This window comes from Zonotrichia albicollis, chromosome 1, assembly GCF_047830755.1.
Source record: "Zonotrichia albicollis isolate bZonAlb1 chromosome 1, bZonAlb1.hap1, whole genome shotgun sequence".
Taxonomy (NCBI): Eukaryota; Metazoa; Chordata; class Aves; order Passeriformes; family Passerellidae; genus Zonotrichia; species Zonotrichia albicollis.
This window is the reverse complement of record NC_133819.1, coordinates 31,049,776-31,070,638: the sequence shown is the minus strand read 5'-3', so window position 1 is coordinate 31,070,638 and position 20,863 is coordinate 31,049,776. Positions and strand designations below refer to the sequence as shown.

The 20,863-nt window shown below is 38.5% G+C and overlaps 1 protein-coding gene across 8 annotated transcripts in view; it reads left to right on the top strand.

Moving 5' to 3' along the window:
* TMEM196 (transmembrane protein 196) overlaps positions 1-20,863 on the top strand; it is a 100,502-nt gene that overhangs the window by 61,837 nt on the left and 17,802 nt on the right. For 2 of the 8 annotated variants that reach the window (XM_074537038.1, XM_074537049.1), the window contains exon 2: positions 8,808-8,851. Coding sequence is in view for 5 of the 8 variants with exons in the window: in XM_014274761.3 (XP_014130236.1) it covers positions 19,938-20,102 (165 nt within the window). In the remaining 3 variants the exon portion in view is untranslated. Of the gene's footprint in view, positions 1-8,807; positions 8,852-9,802; positions 9,873-19,379; positions 20,103-20,863 lie in introns of those variants that run through there. The other 6 variants (XM_074537044.1, XM_014274766.3, XM_014274761.3 and 3 more) reach the window with 6 other exon arrangements.

The window sequence follows — 20,863 nt, the reverse complement described above, 5'->3', positions numbered from 1 at the left end:
GACATGCCTTAATAAAGACCAGGGCAGAAGTAAGCTTATACACTTAAATTGGAAATAAATGGCTTAAAATGTTGTTGGGAATCATGATAAAGAAAACCACAGGTCCCTATGTGATGTAAATTGATACTTATGGCAGCCATGCATGGGTTCAAAACATTTAGCATTCCACTGTTAGCTATAGACATTAATGAGATATTGATTGCATCTTCATCTCTTTCTCCACTAATCTGTTTTAATTAGATACAAGGAGGTTTAACATGCCTGCATACTTAGGTCTTAAGCTCTCAGTGATTTAGACTTTGTGTTATATTAATTTCTGCTGTAATTGAATTCAGGTAAATATCAGAAAGTGGTATGACTTCATAGACAATATTGCTGTTATATTACCTTTGAATTTGATGTTTTCCCCTCATTTCATTTTAATGTTAGATATAATTATTTGTCAACATTTTTATGTGCACTACATAGAAAATACTTACTATGCACAAACATATGTATGTGCACATATATAGGAGGAACACCTGTCAAGAGTCAAGCTATATTCTACAACTCCATCTGGAGTTCTGCATTGTCTCAGATGAAGCTATTTCATATGCAAGATTGCATAAAAATATGTCATGGTTTTGCATTGTGACCTTTGGACAGATGACACCAGAAATGTTTTTTGAAGGGTGCTCTGTTTTTCAGGATTGGAGCATTTAGATATGATTTTATTAGATATTATTTTGTTCTGATACTTAATCTCCTGTCCAGACTTTTGCATTTCTCTGTACATTATGCCACCTGAAATTCTCTTGCTAGATACTACAACCTCCTGCTTTTCTCCCATCTGCTTAAAATTAGAAGCCCTCTATTTTATTTTTCTCCTCCAAAATGTAAAATCCCATAGTTTATAGCTTTGTTGACAGATTTACTGAGCTGAAGGATGACCTTGGTGATTGAAGTAATGCTGCAAGTTTTCCATTTTAACAATTATTTTGTAGTTTAGGAAAGTATAGAACAGTTCATACAGTATACCCAGTATCCTACTCCCAGGATTCTATTGATTCTTTTGTGGTACAAAATGAAATAAAAATGAAAGGAAGATGTTGATTGCTCTAGGCTGAAGATTTTTTTTATTCTTTGTGTGGAGAGAATTCTTTAGGATTTTTTCTTCTTTTATATATTCTTCCTTATCTTTGGGAGATTGTTTGATCAACAAATACTTTTTCCCCACTTTTTGAACTTGATTAGGACTTCTCAAGACAGGGACTTTAAAAACTGATGCTGGTATGTTGCATAAAAGGGCCAGCACGGCCTTGTACACACCATGTGCATAATCTGTCTACACAGGACACATTTGATTCGCTCTTCATGAGATCCAAAATATGTTAGTTTAATCTTTCAAAATCCATCCTTTTGAAAGTCTGTTGTGATGGTTAAAATTGCCCAGCTGCATTGGATTTTCAGGATGTAAAGAAAGTTCAGATATGTTCTTAAGGATTTTATTTTAGCAGAAATCTAAACCTAATGTTTAGAAGCTGGTGTGAAAATTAGAGCTATTTCTTCTGTAGAGTCAATGATTAACTTGCAGTGTTACTTGGGTCCATAATAGTTGTCTGTGGTTTTTAGCATCATTTATTATGACCTCACTGAGATTTGTGGCAGATCTCACAGCTGATTCTCATCGTGTTTTGCCTAAGCTGCACTGCTGCTTTACATAGTGCATCTCAGAAAATGAAAAATAAACTGATGATTCACAAAGGAAGAAGGAGCTAATAGGAAAGTTATAACAAATATGTCTATTTTTACAGCATTCAAGAGAGTTACCTACTTCAGAACTAGCATTTGTTAAAGGAAAACATTTTGTTAGCTTGCTGTGAGCTGTCAGAGAGAACTGATTGTTTATCAGGCCAGCCTACAATCACTGATCCCTCTGGATTATCTGCAGTACTATTTAGAAAGACTTCTTCTTCAGGCAAGAAGACTTCCCAATGTAATTTACAGTCCAATCTGGATATCCAGACAGATCTTTGATCCCCTGAGTAATGCAGAGAAAAGACTCCCTTATTCAGTCTAACTTTTTTGCATAGACAACTTTTCTTGGGAGTACTGTTGGACTCTGCCTAAAAATTTTTATGTCTTGTCCAGCTGGATTACTAAAACGCTCACCATCGATCAAACAGTCCTCCCACCAAGGCCAGCCCACCAGAACCACAGTGAGCCTATAAAGCAGAGGTCCTGAAAAATCACACATCCTGTTAGCCATCTGAGTGCTCTTAGCTATAACAGTAGGTACTGTAGGCAGCTATCAGTGTTTATGATTTTCACTCTAAAAGCATCCAAAACACGTCCTACTGTGTGTCCACACCCCCATAAAGTCAGGCCTGAAGGACTTCTTTCCCATTTTGGCATTGCTTTAGCACTATCAGAATTTCCACTGAATCCTTGACTCAAAGCATTTACTTATGCTATAAAAGCAGAAGATTTGTCTGTGTTCAATATGTATAAATAGCTTATCCTGAGTTGATGTATTGTATTTAGAATTTACTTGATTAATTTTTTTAAATAATTGTTTTATTTTCTAAAAACATTGTCAAAGCTCTATTGCTTGTGCTTCACAATGCATGATGGACTGGAAGGCTGGCAGTAAGCCTCCATCAACATTTTAATGTGGAGAAACCATTTACCCCAACAACCACATAGGACTAATACTGTGAATGTTTTACCTCTTGCATATAAGTAAACAGAAGAAAAGCCTACAAAATTATGTGGCTAGGCAAATAAGATTATTTATTTTGTTTGTTCATGCTGATTTCATTAATTTTTAATGTGCATTTTGTAGAAAATACTCCATTAACTCCACCAAACTAGAAACCTATTGTCCAGGAACACAAATAAATGTGATTAGTTAAGTGGACATGTATTTAAATTAAAAATTGATTATGAGCAAATACAGTTTCTTTCTGTTCTTTCAGCTCTCTTGCCTGGTAGAAAAATGAATTGCACCATTGGTGGTTCACTAACCTAGGGAAAAAAAGTAGGCAATGGGATCTTGTTGTTTAGCAATTTCACTAAAATTGATCACAGAGTCAAATGATTTGCGAGGCCAAGCAAATATGCAGAGAATAACAGAGAATGAGCTTAACTGAAGAGCAGAGAATGAAATTTTTGTATTTCAGCACAATATCAAGCAATCATTCTATTATTTGGCCAGATCAAGACTGAGCATGTTACACTCTATCTGAATCAGCAACGAATATTCCATAACTTCTTCTTGTGCACATACTGGATGCTTTGAGGTGAACACCTTGCCTGCAGACACTGAGAAAAACTACTGGAGTACTCAGTGTGCTTAAATTTTTTTTAACCTGATATAGCATCTAATTGCCTGGATTTATTTAAGGCTTTTTAGAAATAACATTGCAAAATACTGGTGTAGGATGTTCCACTACACACATAGAAAACATCGTTATCATTACCACCATCATCAGGTGCCTGAAGCCCATGAGACAGATTTAATTATGGAAAGGAATAGCTACTTATTAACAGAAAACAAAAAAAAACCCTAAACAATTAAACCCTTTCAATACTTCTCCCTTTTTTACAAAGCTAAGGCAAAGTCCTTACTGTATCCAAACCTTCTTCTTTTTGTCATGTTCTTTGTAACTTTACCACTCTTTTCAGAAGAGATTTTTATAGTAGCTGCTTCTTCCCTCTTTCTTTAGATTTCTAACCTACCAGTTCACCTGTATGGGATCTTGGTGACGTGGAATGTTCTCTGAAATGTAGGGCCTTTTTTAAAAAAGGTATTTCTTTGTATTTCAAAGTAACTGCACAGCAATGTCCCCAGCAGGACAATCCCTGATGGAAGACTACTATTCTAGACTCAGTCTTAAAAAGCAAACTTTAAAAAAAATTAAAAATTGAGTATTCTTAAAAAAATTGTGCAGCTCATGGCTTTTACAAAGTTGCCATTATTATTTTCAGAGCACCTCTCCTTAAAGATGCCATAAGAAGATGATTCTCAGAATAAACAAAGTGCAATTACAGAGTGAAATAACTAAAAGGCAAGGATAAAAAGAGGTGAAGGGCACATCAGAGAGAAAGGAAAGCTTTTCTAATTATATATGGAAAGGAACAAAGATTTAGACAAAGTTATTCTGGATCATTGAACAGACTTGCTGCAGCATTTTTGTTTATACTGATTTTTTTTTCTGAGCACAAAAAGAAAGAGACTACTATACTGCAAAATCCTGGGCATGTGTGGTGTTGAAATAAAAAAATGAGCAAGATCTCACAACTTGTCATTGGAGGAATTCAACTGTTATTGTTGTACAGAGAAGAGAAAGAGCTAGCCAAATTCTGGCATGGATTGAAACATGAATATCTTATCCTGATGTTGATAGTTGCCTTCTTGCATGTTTCTATGTCACCTTCTTCTTCCAAAAATTATTATCTATACACTTAGAATCAAACAACTCCCATAGGCAACTTTGAATTTAAATCAAAACTATATATATGTAACTGAAAACAGAAAAAGAAGCATTTGAAAATTGTTCTTAGGAAAATAATACTTATCTTTCTGTCAGTAAGTCTCACCCATATAGATGCATCTTTAAATGGTTAAATTTTCTCTCAGAGTTTAAGGAACCCAAATACATGTTCATACCTTGCATGATGCCTGTCATTAAGTATACCCATACATCTGGTACTATGTAGAACTAACAAACTATCTACTCTTCCCCTGGCTCCACCATGAATTACTGTGAAATCTTCTTTCTTGCACTTTGAAAGGAGTTGAAATATACAAGAAGCACAAAAAATAACCAGGAAAAAATAATCCTTAGAAAAAAGAGCATTACATGGTGGGTTGGCCCTGAGTAGCAGCCAAACACACAGAGCCACTCACTCACTCACTCACTGCCCACCTTCCAGAAAAACTGGGGAGAAAACAGGAAGAACAAGAGAAAGATTGTGATTTAAAAAACCCAAACACTCGGCAGTTACGATCATAAGCAAAGCAGACTTGGCTTGGGGAATTTAACCTAATTTTTAATATGTAATTACTATTTCACATATTGGGGAAAAAAAAGATAAACATTTAAGTACCAAGGGCTGCCATGGGCGCATCTGTTCTGGGGCAGGCTTGTCCATGGCTTCAGTTGTCTTGGGGGTGTCCCTGCTCCAGCCCAAAGCACGTCCTGCTCCTCTGGCCTTTCTGTAATTTCTGAAATATGATTTCACTGTGTCACTGCAAACTTCTCTGATTGGTTCAGAGGCAACATCAACTCCACTGTTGAACTGAGCTCTCTCCTGCTGTGGAGCCATTTAGGTGTCTGGAACTAGTTGTGTCTGGACCAGGGCAGTCCCTGCCTTCTTCTCCCAGAGGTCAGTCACTAGGATCCCCACACAAACATGTAATTTAGCAATAAGATTGCAGAGCATCAGATTCTGTGAAGCCATGCTTTTGGAAACCAATTCATTTGCTTGTACAAAGGGCTTGGCATCTCTTATGAGACCAATGTTCTTCTCAAGAACAGAGTTGAATCACAGGATACAGACTGCCAGAACATGAGTCTCAGCTCATTTGGTCTTGAACAAAGCCTCATGCAGGCAACTGCTCTTCAGCAGCAGTCCTGCAGTCCATGAGGACCTGAACACAAGCAGCAGTTGAGTGTTAATGGAAGTGGAGACACAATGTACTCTGCAGAGCTCAAGAGCTGGCCCGGCTGCCGGACAGTCCTGCTTAGCCTGGCTGGCACCAGCGGTGAGCTGGCCTTTGCTCCCCTTTGTTCCCCTCTAGTATTAAGACAACCTACAGCTGTGTTCAGTCTGCCATCGACCTGAAGGTTATGAAGTTCAAAGCAAAGCTGTTGGTGGAAACTGAAGTCTGTTACTGACAGGAAAAACTGGCACAGCCAGTGTCATTAGGGTAAGTAGATGCATAGTTACACAAATGAATGGTATTGCTGTATCAGTTATGCTATCAGATTGCTCTGTTCCAACCCATGAGCAGATATCCATTCATGCTCAGCAGACACGAAGCACATTCCATTGGCCAAAATGAGTTGCAGCGCAGAAGTAGATGTGGGACCCATTTTTACAAGAAGCTGAGAGATCAAAAATTATTAGCAGCTGAAATAATTAACAGTGTTAGCTCTTTAGGACCACAATCAAATGTTCACTCAAGCCTTGAGGATCCTCTGAGTTGGTGCAGTTAGTGCAGAACAGACTGTGCAATGAGTGCTGCACAGGGAGCTGGATCAGCCCTCTGTTTCTTACTCCTGGGCTCCAAAGAATCAGGAGGAACAATGGTACTCAGTCTTTTGGTATGGGTTCAGGTCAGTATGTGCCATTTACAGGCATGTTTGTTGTTTTGTCCTACAGATTAGTGGAAAAAAGGCTAAGAGGAAATGCCTTAGAAAATCAGCTCCAGAGTAGCTAATTTTAGAGTAACTGGTTTCACAAAAGTGATGAGAAGCAAACTTCTTTATTAAAGATTCTTCCTTACAAAGGCTTATTAAAACCAAGAATTTCAAAACTGAATTCTATCAAAATACATACTTTAAGCAGTTGTTACTGAAACTATATATAGGAACTTTATTATCTTTCTATGAAGATTTAGCTGAAGTTATCTTCTACTGAAAACTTTGTTCTCAAAATAAATAAAAAGTCTCCTGTATTTTGAAGAATCAATATAAAATATTTTTAAAAGAAAGTGGCATGTTGATAAATGCATGTGATTTGAATTCTTCAAATATTTGACTGATGTTCCTCTTAATAAGCAGTTTTTCATAGATTGAAAATGTTTAGGTAAAGACTAACCAGGAAGATCATGGAATAAAAATTACCGGCATTGGTCTAAATAATTTATTACAAGGAGGGAAAACCTAGCTTAATATTTAGAAGATTGAATATACCTTTACTGTGGCAATTAATAAAATAAATGCAAAATAAGAACATCAATACTGTGGCTCAGAAAGCAGAATTTGGTCCCCAGGTCCACTGCCTGTTAGCTTTTTTTGTCCATGATACATATTCTTGAGGTGAGATGACTTTATTCCAATTCTGGGACATTTTAGAATCACTTCTTACTTTCTATAAGCACGAACTTGGCAGGTGCAAAACAGAAAAGTATGAGCTCAAAGACCTATTCTCTGCTACTAGGCATGAGACTTTACAAAGACACCAGACTTAGGAATGTCAGATGCCTGTCTAAATAATTGACAACTACAATGAAGTGAGGGCAAAAGTCGTTCCCAACCAGACTATATTTAAAACTGCCAACCTGAGAAGGATGCATAGTCTAGGGAAAGTGTCTGAGATTCATCTTAAAACCCTGCTGTGTGTTTCCAAGTTCAGTCATCCATCGGCTGTGGAACAACTTTAAATGAGAGGTTTACTGAGCCAGTTACTGCACAAAACTGGCTATATGGAAAGTTACATTGTACCGATGAAAACACAGTATATAAATCCTATATCACATTATGGCAAAGCTGATTTACAAACCATCTGCAGCCACACTAAGCTTCTAGCCAGACTTGGGCATTGAAAGGAATTGGTGTCATTTTGATTTGAGGTTGTGATTTGCTCAGAAATCAATCAAGAACGAGATTAGCTGACGATGTAATGTTAAATTATAGTCAATACATAGACAAGACCACAAGATCCAAAGGGTCTGGAGGCTGTGTGCCAAACCACTAAACCGGCTCCAAGTACAGGGGTGAAATTCTTCCCATTGTGAGTATACCCTGCTCCTGCCAAAGTTGGTGGACCAGCATGTCTACACTGCAAGGCAGTGTGTTTGACAGTGATATATTTCTACAAATAAACCTTTCTTGTGTTATTTAATAATATTTTCTGGTACTGTGGTTTTTGTATTGTTTTGGTGTTTGTTGTTGTTGTTGTTTGTTTGTTTTTAGGGTATTTTTTAATATGCCTGCAAAACTGCAGAATGTTGAGAAAAGAGATATTGAATGAAATCCTGGTTTCACTGAAGTTGTTGGGAAAATTCCTATTGACTTCCCCAGGGTCAGCTTCACTCTTCATAATATACTGTCCCTTGTATATTTTTGCTTGGTGACACCCAAATAAAATGTGCTTTGCTTACAAATCAAAACTTTTTTTTATAAGCTGCTAGCACTTTCAGCGCAGCATGGTAGATGAAATACAAGCTGTGCTCTTCTCTGCATCTCCTATTATTACCTGTCATAAAGAATCCACAATTAGGGTTTAGCTAGCAATTTTGCTGCTGATACACAAAGCAGATAAAAATCCAGTTTGTTCTTCCAAATCTGTTTTAGCTCTATGTCACTGATACAATAGCTTGTGGTGGTGAAACAGTAAGCAAATACTTACTTTCATCTACGTTGCCAGGTTAGATGCCTAATGAAAGAGGAGGGATGGATTTCCACACAGTAGAAAATTAATATATTCCACAATGTTGCTGTCATTGAATTTTTAAAATCTTCCATTTGGGTTTACTGCAGTAGCTATTCCAGTGTACCTGATCTTGGCAGACATTTTAGGATTACTTCAGGGACAGCAGGATCAAATCTTTGAGAGCTGACACCAGTTCCTGCAGACACACACAGGAAGAAACCCATAAATTATTTTTTCAAACAAATGTGACTTTAAAGAACACAAATGGAAGAGCAGTAGTCAAGATCACAGCATTGGTATTTCTAAAATACCATAGTAATCTCTTGAAAATCTTTTACCAGCTGTGGAGATAGAAATGGAAGATGAGAGAGAATGAGTAGGAATGAGTAGGGAACAACATGCAATGTTCTGAGTATGAAGAAGGACTATTTTCTCTTTTGCAGATTGACCAGTGGAGCAGGAAATATCTTGTACCTGGCTTGGGATTGTAAGTAAGACAATTTCTTTTTGTGTGGAAAACTAGTTTTTCAAGTTGTATGAAGAATAGGCAAACTAGTTGGCCTAAAATTAATCTCACTAGCTATGGAACAAAACAAGTATGATAAATTGTAGAAGGTGTAAAAAACCCCTTCTTCTTTGAAAGATGCTTCTTTTCTGGGAAGAAATTCTTCTAACTTGATTTCTGTCCTGTTGGAACAAAGTATAGTTAAAATATTTTCTTTTGTCACAGCAACATCAAGTTGTTATCATTAGAGAGAGAGTAATTTCACATTAACCCACAAAAAAATGGAAAACAAAAGAACTAATACGAAATAATGCAAATATGTAAATTATTTTAATTTTAAAAATTACCAAAATAAAATGCTTTTAATGTTGTTTATATTTTTTCAAAGGAATGGTTCTCTTAAAATTATTTGACCCTATTTATAGACATTGCTTTTTCTCCTCTTGTTTCTTTTTGCATTACTGTTCAAATAATTTCAAAGTGTGATTTATGCTTGTATGGCATAAAAGGGTTGAAGCCAGCGACATCTATTAAAATAGCCTGTGTCATAGATCATGCTATATTTCCCTCATCTGGAGGCATTTTCCTGTGATCTCTTTGAATTAATTTAATTTGAAAAATGTTGCTCTGGAGTTAGAGTACAATGAATTATAGTCATTTGTTTTGGAAACTGAAAAACAAGAAATAACCAGTGCTTTTTTTAATATACTAATTGTTTTGTTTATTTAAATAAAGAAAACTGTATGCCTATGGACCTGTTACTAATTCTCAGGACAATACAACATTTTCTCTGCCCAGCAGCAAAGATTAATAAAATACAATTTGTAATTAGTTTCTTTTCACACACTTTTGTAAATGGAGAGCAAAGAAATTTAAACCAGAAGGCACTAATTTATTTCCAAATAAGGAAAACTTAATTTAGTGTTTCTCCAGTTAGCTGAAGACCTTTATCATCCTGAAACAAGAGGGAAGTCAGGGACATGGCCGGTTCTCAAGAGCCCAGGTGAGTACCATGAAGCATCTCACAAGGAAACCTTACAGCCTGAACAGTTGGGGAGCTTCCTTTAAATGAGGATCCTCTCCTGCTGGCAGGCTCTGGGCTGGAGCATCACCATGTCCGTCCAGAACCTCACAATGTTGTGCCTTAGGCTGGCACGACAGCCAAACCCTACTGATTCAGAGCTGGAGTGACAACATTACTGCTTTCTTCCTGACAACAAACGGCACTGGAGTGAGGCACAGTGCTGACACGAAACAAGAGCCAGCCTCTGAGAAAGGGCCTGCTCCAAATCAAATCAGACAAAAAGAAAAGCACAAGGATTTTTTTTTTTTCAGTCTTACAAATGGGAAATGTTATTTTCGGGGAATGGCAGATTCTTATTTAATAGACTCAAAACTTAATGGGAAGAAAATATTCTGATTCTAATATAATACTTAAATCTCCTTATGCTCTGGAAACATAGGTACTATACATGAGCATGTGGTGTAGAAATTACTTACCTCATCACAGAAATACTTCCCCTCATTTTTACATCTGCTGATGACCCACTAGCTTCAGCTAGTCCTGATTCATAGTGACATAAGGGAATAGGAAGCATATATGGATGAGACTTTTTTCATATTTAACTTTAAATATGATTCTGATTTTTGCTCGGTATATTACTAGCCTTGCAGATTTCTGGTTGGGGGATTTCTTTCCAAATTGTGATGCCCTGGGTTTAGTTGGGTTTTTTTTTTTTGCTTTAAAATTAATATTAAATAGATTGGGCAACACAGAAATAATTTACCTGTGTTGGTATGCTAAGGAAGATTTGAGTAAAGTGTTTGCTTAGATTGTTAACAAGTAATATCATTTGGTTTATATATTTACATTACTTGAATGCTTAACCAGGGCAATCATATTCTTCTCCGTGAAAATTTTCCCTCTAAATCAGTAACCAGAAAGAGGAACATTCAATAATTTGAGGCAATGATAAAACAAGTATAATATTAAAAAGGACATTGCCTGTAAAAACCTGAATATTTCCCTATATCCTCCAAATTCCCTGTCTTGGTTAGTAATCTGTATCTACAGTGCGTGGAACCTTAAATAAATTATGAATGACAGGACAATCTTCCAGGGGTGAAAATTTTCCCCAAGGCATTATAGCTCTGAGAAATAGCTGACAAATAAGAAGTTGTATCTGGTGTGGTAGGAATTGGTAAATTTAGAAACCTTAATTACTCTGATGTTAAATATGGTTGAGGATGTTTTTATTAATGTCTATTCCTGCAGGGTAGATTTTTGGGTGATAACTCACTGGTTCAGCTACACCAGATTCAAAATAGAATAATGCATTCCATGATTAATTTGAAGCCTATTTAAGTCAGTAAATGACAGAAATTTATCTTTTTAATATATGTTGAGTTGCATTTGACCACAATAGCTAGGAACCAAATAAAGCATGCTTATTTCAACAATATTTTACCTTTTCCTTCCAATTCCTAAATACCATGTAGCAGGCAGAAACCTATGCTGTTATTTCTAGAGTGATATTGGAAAGAGATGAGGTAGCATGGCTGGAGGAAACACATCTCTTTATTATTTTGAAGTGGCTTCTCTTTCTTTCTTCAAAATATTTTTTTCATAAAATAATCTATTTCTGAACTGTCACCATTTTTATGTAGGCATCTTATAGACATGATAAAATTTGCATTATTTTTTAACTTTAATCTCAAAAATAACTTCAAGATATTTTAATTAATTGTACATATGTTTAACATTTCATTTTCAGAAGGAAAATATTGTTTAAGAGGAATTTCATTTAGATCAAGACAATTTTTGAGAAAAATATACAGTTCAAACATGTAAAAAATTATTCTTGATATGCTTGGGAGAAAAGTCTCCCATATTGAATGTACCAAAAGGGAAACATCCTCAAGTGGTTGGTAGATCATAAAAATAGTTTCCACTTATTTTTTATGGTAGTTAAACCAGTCAAAATAATGTAAAGCATGATCAGTGGCATCTATGAGTATGGTTTAAACTGAGAAAGTCTGGAACAAAGCTGAGGAAAATCATGCTTTCACAAGAGGCAGTCTGTTCAGTCCCGATGCAACAAGAAATACAAAAATCAAATGGGAATGGTCTCCTAGAGATGGCTGAGATGACCTCAGACCTTTTGAAGGTCTGGTGGGCTCTCTCTCTCTCTCTCTCAGGAGCACAGTCCCAGCCCTGGATGGAAATGTCAATCCCATGAAAATAACTTGCTCCCTTCCATCAGAGACATGAGACAATTGGTGAAGGCCTTTTAAATACACATTTTTTAGTTTACCATTGTCTTATTTTAAAGTGTTTTGATTTTTCTACACACACACAAACCAACCCTCGAAAATTATTGTGCAGTAATCAGCAATTTTTAAAGTAGACTAAAGTAATCATCATATATATTAGACAATGCCAAAAAATGTATTAGAAACACATATTGGGGAATGAGCTTTGAATAAGATACCAAAACAGCTCTGTGCTCACTTTTCCAAGGTGGAAAGCACCAAGCAGAAGTGAAAATACTACTGTAATATGACAGTTAGAAATTATTACAAAATCACTATTAGCTAGAACTCATTGTTCTGCTGGTTGGGAAGGTATGACATCTTTTTGATTGCTCAACTACAGTAATTGCTGCCAGATGGATGCAATTTTAAGATCATTATTTGTAATCCTTCCTGTGCCCTGAGTACTTTATCTTGAAACAATTGCAATTAATATGTTCCTCAGCAGTTTTTTGCTGAGATAAATTCTTTTCTTGCTCACCCAGGTTAAAACAGTACTAAATTAATCATTGAACAATTTAGCTAAGGAACACAGCTTTGTTGGTGTGGAGTTGTTTTTCACATTTAATTAGAAGAAGTCTGAGAGCTGATTAGCTGATACTGTACTCAGTATGATAGTGCAGATCATTAAGAGTCAGATGCAAACCAAAGCACAGTGTCTTGTCTCACCATGTGCAGAGTATTTACCTGAGTAAGCAGACCTCTCCTGGTGTGAAGTATGTCAGTTCTTAGGTGAAAGGAGATTTTGTCTAAGAGACCTGGTATTGTCAGGTATGTGTCTGATCTGAACAAAACATGGGGGAACCAAATGCACCAAGGGCAACCAACATCGCAGAAACACATCTCTAAGGATGCTTGCTTCAGGTATGCTTGCTTTTCAGAGCTGTTAGGCCAGAATTCTAACTTATAATACCACATCTGTACCACATATTGTTACAAAGCCCAGATGTGAACTTTACCAAGTGAAAGAGCCAGGGTAACTATGGCTTCCTCCTGCTGTTAGCATTGGTCATTTCTGCACAAGGCCCTAATTCCCTGATGTGACTGGACAACTTCCCCAGCCAGACTGGGTCTGCTGCTGCTAAACTATCAGCAACCTACAGGTATTACTGGAGAAAAATAATCTGATCTTTATAGACTGATGTAACAGGACTTCAGTCTAGCAATATACCCCGTGTTTTTTCAGCTGAAAAACTTGTTTGTAAATGTTGACCAGCAAATAGCCATAACACACTGATACCTGATTCAACTTGCATTTCATTCAGCTGTAATTTTTTTATTAACTAGACAAGGAATTGGGTCAGACTACAGATCTTCCATCATGTTTTACAGTAACTAACACTTTGCTGGGTATAGTCCAAGAAAAAACATGAATTCCAGGCATGTTGACAAATCACTCTTTCAACTCTGTGCCCTCTGAGCTTACTATTTTGGACTCTTTCTTCACTTTCTTCATGAGGTGTGGTTTTAATAAAAATTATTATTACAGTTTGGCAGAGAAAAGGGGATGATAGAGGCATACACATTTCAAGGAAACTCTTTTTGTTAACCATTAATTCCTACTTTTGCCTAACTTTGAAAGAATGTGAATAATTAAATTTTGGTCCCTAAATACTTTATTTTTTATTTTAGACTGCTAATGATTTTTTTTTTTTTGTACTCTACCTAGGACTTAAAAATTTTAACAATTGTTTTTCAAAGAACAATGCCACAAAAGAAAACCTCATTTCAAATCTTCTCAAGTAACAGCTCAGATGCCCCATGGTCAAGGACTGTTTTCAACACTATATATCTCATCACTAGAAAAAAATTACTCTGTGGGAGATAAACTCTGATCTAATTAAAAGAGCTGGTGAAGGAAAAAAAAATAACCAAACTCCTTATTCAAAAGAAAAACCATCCTGTGAGGCTTCAGATTAGGGCTCTTAACAGGGTTCCCACCAGGTGTTATCTCTTTCATGACTCATCCAAAAAGTATGAGAAGGCAACAGCTGGAGCTTGGACTCTGCCTTTTTCTACAGGGTATTGGATGACAAAAATGGGAGCAGATACTGGTCCTGCGGTTCTTGAGTGCTAGCTTCTGAGTTGGCACTATTCCTGGTCACTGTAGCAGCACAAACTCCTTTCATGCATGGGTTATGTAGCCTGTCAGGACACTTAACATGTGCAGGTCTGTTCTAGACACCTAGGCTGTGCTCCCATTTAGGCAAATGCAAGCTTTGGGAATCTACATCATGGAAGCTGTAATGACTCTGTTTCACAAAGCATATCCAGTGCACATTTAGCTGTACATGTGTTAGATTCACCCTCATTCAGAAAAGTGTTACTCTTAAGGTGAAATCTGAACTCATTTGACAGCTGTACTGTACAAAGGCTCATATTCCTAAGACACCTTCTAACCTTACTGCTTCAAAGTGCTGCAGGATTCCAAAATTCAGTGGGAAATATACAACATACTGAGGTTTTAGTTGGACACCCATTTCACAGCCTTTTAGGTTTAAGAATGCTTTATTACAGTCTTCATTGTCAGAAAATATTTTGACTCTATTTAGATAAGAGGAGTTTAATCAAATCTTGATTTAATGGACTTCTCTGGAATACAAAACTTACTCCAAAAAGGGAAGGGCAGAGACTGAAAGATGGCAGGATGTCAGACAGGCTGTGCAAGTCATGCAATTCAAAGCACATGTTAATTTACTATCCTGAAGAGACTGTTTTACACATTCTGTTTATATAGCAAGACAATAATGTTATCTCACTTTTTTTTAGTTTTGAACATCACAAATTTGCAGAATAGTCTGAGTTGGTGGAGATGCACAAGCCCAACTCTTAAGTGAATGGCCCATACAGGGATTTAACCTGCAACCTTGGTGTTATTAGCACCATGCTGTAACCAAAAAAAAGGAAACCAAGTCAGGATTCTTCTTGGTCATTGCACCAAATAAGCTATTTGGATTAAAGATTTATGTTCCTTTTTTTTTTATTTCGGATCAGTATTCCCAAACAGCAGAGTAAATTGGAGGAGACTCTTGCCAGCAGTGACAACAAGAATGTCACTTGAAAACACTCAGTTTGTTGCAGAGGACAAGATGAAAATGGGATGTGCTCAGAAGACGTCAGTGAAATTCTCAGGGCACATCTAGGAACTGTATCTGGAACTTCTGTATGCTCACACCTACTGTGGTAGTGCATTACTGAAAAGTGCAGTTTCTTCATGGCTGTAGGCAGGTTTCAGAATGGTCTGAACAAAATGCTCACTGTCTTGGTAGATTTAATAATTATTGAGCACAGTACAAGAAGGCAGTCCATGGCAATGTTTTTTCTCTCTGCTGAGCTGCTATATGCTGATCATCTCCAAGTGATCACGCTGATCCTCTCTAACACCTCTCCATGGCTCCACAACTTCAGGAGTGGAGCTATGAGATGTGCTGTAGAGCTGTAGAATAACTTTCTGCAACTATACAAAGAGTGAGAAGGAAACTATGTGCCAAGTACTTTTAGATTAAATCATCAGATTCTTTTGTGTGTGTTACAAGCCAATGCCTTAATGCTTGATTGAAGAAAAACAGTCGTGACCTAACAAGCTGAACAGTCGCTAGAGTGACACAGATCCTAGCTTTACTGGGCCTGAACTACTCATTCAGCAGAAAGTTTGCTTGTGTATTGAACTTTGAACAGACAAAATCAATTACACTCCCTTATCTTCTCCTGTACAAGTTTTACATGAGGTTTTCTTCCCATTTTAGAACACTAGCACATACTAATTTAGAGTATGAGCAGACTAAGGAATAAAATTTACTGAATTGATTCTGCCCAAAAAAAAGAAAAAAAAAAAAAGAATGCTCTAAGGGCTGTTTCACACACATTTTTATATATAGGATGCAATTGATACAGCCACTTTTAGAATAAAATCAATAGGCAACCCTTCATAGAACCCAAGGCAGTGTGTCACCCCAAACACTTAAAAGATGTTTGTCAGAGTACTGGTTTTCCTTGGGCTTTTTTCAGTCAAACTGAATTGAAGGCATCCAGATGACAAAGAAGTGTAAAGAAATGGAATCTGCAAAACAAGCTGAAAGCATAAAGTACTTGTGAAGAGAAGAGGATTTGCAAGCTGCCCCTGAAGCTGAATTTTTCTACCTCCCTGAGAACATCCTGGTAGAAGTCATTTAGTCTGTGTCAAATATTCAAAGATAGCATAACTGATAAGGCTTGGTACTGACTAGAAAATAAATCAATAAGGTAAAAGAGTAATCCAGCTTCCAAGATCACTCAAAAGTTACGTCTATTTGTCCAAAATTGCTATCTTATACCTGCCTATTAATAACACCAATACTTAGGGAATATTTCCCCTCTAGGACTGCACCAGCTTGTTTCTCATGCTCTAAGCAGCCACAGGATGGTGTACAGTTTCAATTTTATTCACATTTTCCTAGGCCAAATTGGATTCAATGGCCTATGTTCTGATTTAATGCCATAGGACCAGTTCTTATTCATAATAAAAATCTTTACAGTATTGTTTTAGAGACTCATGGAATTAGGAAATCAATAAACTGAACCACTTGAACAGAGTGTACTCAGCTATGAATACATGCTCAGAAGTGTTACATAAAGCTGGTAATTTCCAACAGAGAGGCTATAACCTTGTTAGGGTCTCTTGGTCATCAGAGACATTTAAAAGGGACTAAGTATAAATGAATCTTTTTGCTCTGATTTCTACTTCTTCATTGCCAGTACAATGTCATCCAATCACCCTTCATCCTGCTGTATGACTAGAATCTTTTTGTCATGAACCATTTTTAAAGTCTCCAATGACAAAAAAAGAGAGGAAAAAAAAAGTTTTCCTTCAAAGTCAAGAAGAATAAGATTGATGTCTTTTGTTCATGAATCCAACAGTTTAAATTAAAAGATCCAAAGCCCTCATGACTCCAATTAATTTTACTTTGGAGATGGGATTTTAGTATTTGACTTTTTGCAGTTATAATGAAAACTTGCCTGCATATTGAATGATTTTTCCCTTTTCTCCCACCCCCCCCCTTTTTTTTCCTTTCATCATAATATTTCTGTTATTGTAATCACAAATACAGGAAATATTTCAAAAGCAGCAAGCTGAGACAGCAAGCAGATAAATAACTTAATGTTGCAAAGATGTAAGCATATGCTGAAATGTATGCATGAAGAGTCCCATGTGTAAAGTTAATTGCCTAGATTAGCACATAATGATGATGCAGCACCATAGTACACAAGTTACATGGACAAAGACTGTACTTTTCATTTTAAAAAGGTGGTGATTAGAACTTTAGGTTTTTTTCCTGTCTTAATTTAAAAGGGTGCTCCTCCTGAGCAGTCATTAACTCTGGCTATGGTCTTGCTCAGCTCTTCACCTCTCTGTAGCCTGCTGATTAGAAAGCAGGCACCCAGGGCACTTCCTCTCCTGCTGTTGGACCCCAGTTTTATGTCTCTGTTTTATTAACTGTTGCATGAAGTGATCTCCATCTAGGGCACACTTTTCACAAGGTCTCTTTCCCTCCATCTTTCTGACAGCTTATTATGACTGAAGTGGAAATGTTACATAAAACAAGCTGTTTATGGAAATCTTATTTCTGTCACATGAGCTCTATTCTGATGTGACAGGCTCTCTATCTGGCTGCAGGCATTAAATATATTAATTATGTCTGTCATTATGCAATTCCCCTCTTATCACCACTGGATTTTAAAGACCTAGTAAAATATACTCTGAACAGTAAAATCATTGCACCTTAGCACACTTCAGCGTTTATAACAATCTGACATAATAAGGATACTGTCATTGCAGAAACACCTTCCTACACCCATGTGGGTACTTGAAAATCTGTGCTTTCTCCATCCTCCTACATAAATATAGTAGCTTAAGAACTTTTATGCTGTGCCTTGATTTTAAATGATAAGAGATGTCAGGTAACATTTAAAACATGAGAGATGAAAAGGGGCAATTCAGCTTTAACTATAACAGAGCTTTCCTTTAGATGTAGCCAACTGTTCTGCTTCTGTGAAGTGGGAAAAGTGTGAGAAAATAGGAAACAGATTAAGTATTAAACTAGAAAGCATTAAGATCCTGTCTCAGGACCTCTTACTCTTGTTCTTGGATACCTAAAAAGCATAAACACCGTATGGTGACAGACTTTGATGCCAATCTATCTCCACTAACCGTAATTAAGTATTGAAGATTTCTGCAAAAGAGAACTAAACTCTGACCTGCAATGGTGGATCCAACCTTCACTAATATATATAACACCTATTCTCAAAACATAAGACAGGTTGTGAAGTCCTAAGGAAAATATTCAATGAGGACCTTGCTAATCCTATGCTCTTGCTACCAAATTGCACGATGAAATACTGGACAAATCTAGACTGCCATTCTGGATTCTGACATCTGAGTGTTGGATTTATATGCAGGTAAAGAACTGCAGATTTTTGATAAAAGGAAAGATTCCATATAAGTTTTTGTTAGAGGAGAAAACAGCATGTATATAGAGCAAAAAATTAAATCCTGCAGGATGCCAATATTTTCTGAATCCTGGTACAAACTTGGGAGATATAATTGTCTATGTCATTCTTTTGCCCTCTTCTTAAGGTAAATATCCAAATGTTGGTGATCCATATTTAGAAAAGCCAAGGTGCGAGATTGAGTGTCTATGTGTTAACATGTTGTGCAGCACATCTGGATTGTAAAACTGTAGTCAGAGTGGCAAAACATCCTCAGTATCTAAGCACAGTAATAAAGATTGGTACCAAGCAATCCAGCAAGGCTCAAGTTAGCAGCCCTGAATCTCTTGTTCTATTTTGCTTTATTGCTTATTTGCTTTGGGACTGACACAGTTCTGGCCATTGTGAGTGACAGGAATGGCTACAGAAATCGCCTATTTTGGCAGTAGGGTTCTGCAGAAGACCAGAGTTTTGCAGTGGTGAGACACAGCATACCCTTTAACTGATACAAGAGGAAGACGAGCTTCCTCCTGAATTTTGACAGCAGCCCCTGGGAGCGGGGAGGCCTGCGGACCCCCACTCCGAGCAGGGTCACCTCTCAAGCGTCCGCCTGCGGCCGGCATCGGCTCCCGCGTCCCGCCGCCAGCCAGCCCGAGCGCCGCGGGACGGCGGAGGTGTGCGAGCGAGCGAGCGAGCGCCGTGCCGGGCGGGGGAGGACCGGCAAGGTGCCGAGCCCTTGGCCCGGGGCGGGGCTGCCGTGCGCCTTGCCCGTGCATTGGGTCTGCATTCATACATAAGTATAGCCGGGCTGGGCTCTCACACTCCTCTACCCCCCGCCCCCCAGCCCTGGAAGGGAAGGGGGAGAGAAACAAGAAGGGAGGGAGAAAAATCCCGGTGAGGTCATTCCAATGAGAGCGCAGGAGGAGAGCGGACAAGGTCGACTTTCCCGGCGGAGGCGCAGCCCTTAGGAGCGCGGAGCCGCGCACTCACCGCCGGCCCGGCACCTTGGAGAGCTCCGCCGCGCCGGGGCCGCGCCCGGGGCCGCGCTCGGGGCCGCGCTCGGGGCCGCGCTCGGGGCCGGCGCGGCGCTGCCTGCGCGGGGCCCGGCGGCGCCGGGGCCGCCCCGCCGAGCCTCGGTAGCGCCCCCGGCCGCGGATGCGCCGCTCCGCCCCGGCTGCCTGCGAAGGAAGAAAAGTTTGGGGGCGACTTAGGGCCGCGGGAGCGCCCGAGGAGCAGGAGGAGGATGCGCGGTTTCCCCGGCTGATCGGGAAGGAAGGATGACCGAGGGAGGATGTGCACCAGCAGCCAGATCATCGGGAGCCTCCTGGTGCTCTCCGTGCTGGAGATAGGGTTAGGGGTGTCCAGCGTGGCCGTGGGGGCGGTCAGTTTCAGCCTGGTCCTCACAGAGCATAAACCGCAGCTGGGAGACTCTTCTCCGGTATGGAGCGGGGTGTGTGTACGTTAGCCATTTCACTCTCTCTTTAACTCTTTATGGTGATGATCAGACCGTGCGAAGGCATCCCCTTTTCCCTTCCCTTCCCTTCCTTTCCCTCCCGCGAGTGCATGCTGCGCCGGCTGCGCCGGGTCCATTTCCGATATGCTTGGAGTACGCTCTGCGGGGCGAGGGGCAGGCACGGCGGGGACAGATGTGCGTGTGTGCTGGGCGGCGGGAGACCTCTTCTTTCTCGCTCCTTTGCGTTTTTCAGTCTTGCTGTGAGCAATTGAACTTTCTCTGAACCCCTCCTCACACCTGGGGAAGCCCGATGCTTGGCGTGAAACCCGGGCCATAGCTTACGGTCTTTAAATTGACTACGAGTTTTGCTTTTTCAAAAAAACAGCCCTGTCCATGATGAAGAGACTGTCAAAAGGTGCTTTAAATTAATGTCAAGGGTATGTCAGTTGAGTCCTGAGTTTTTGGAGGAAAAATAGAAAGAAGAATTGGGAAAGAAAAGGAGAAAGATGTTCTCATGTACTGGATGCCCTGAGCTTCTTGTAAAATGAACAAAAAAATTGAAAACCCAGTAATGGGTTAATAGAAGCAGCATGTTCTTATCAACAGATCATTTTTCACTTCTCAAAAATAATTCTTATTTTTCCAGTTTGAGATATACATGTTTCTAGGAAGAATTTTCTTCCAAATGGTTATTTATATTTATGAAAGAATAGGAAATGTTGAATATTCAGTCAAAACATGAGTGGGCATTTTTGAAGTCCAAA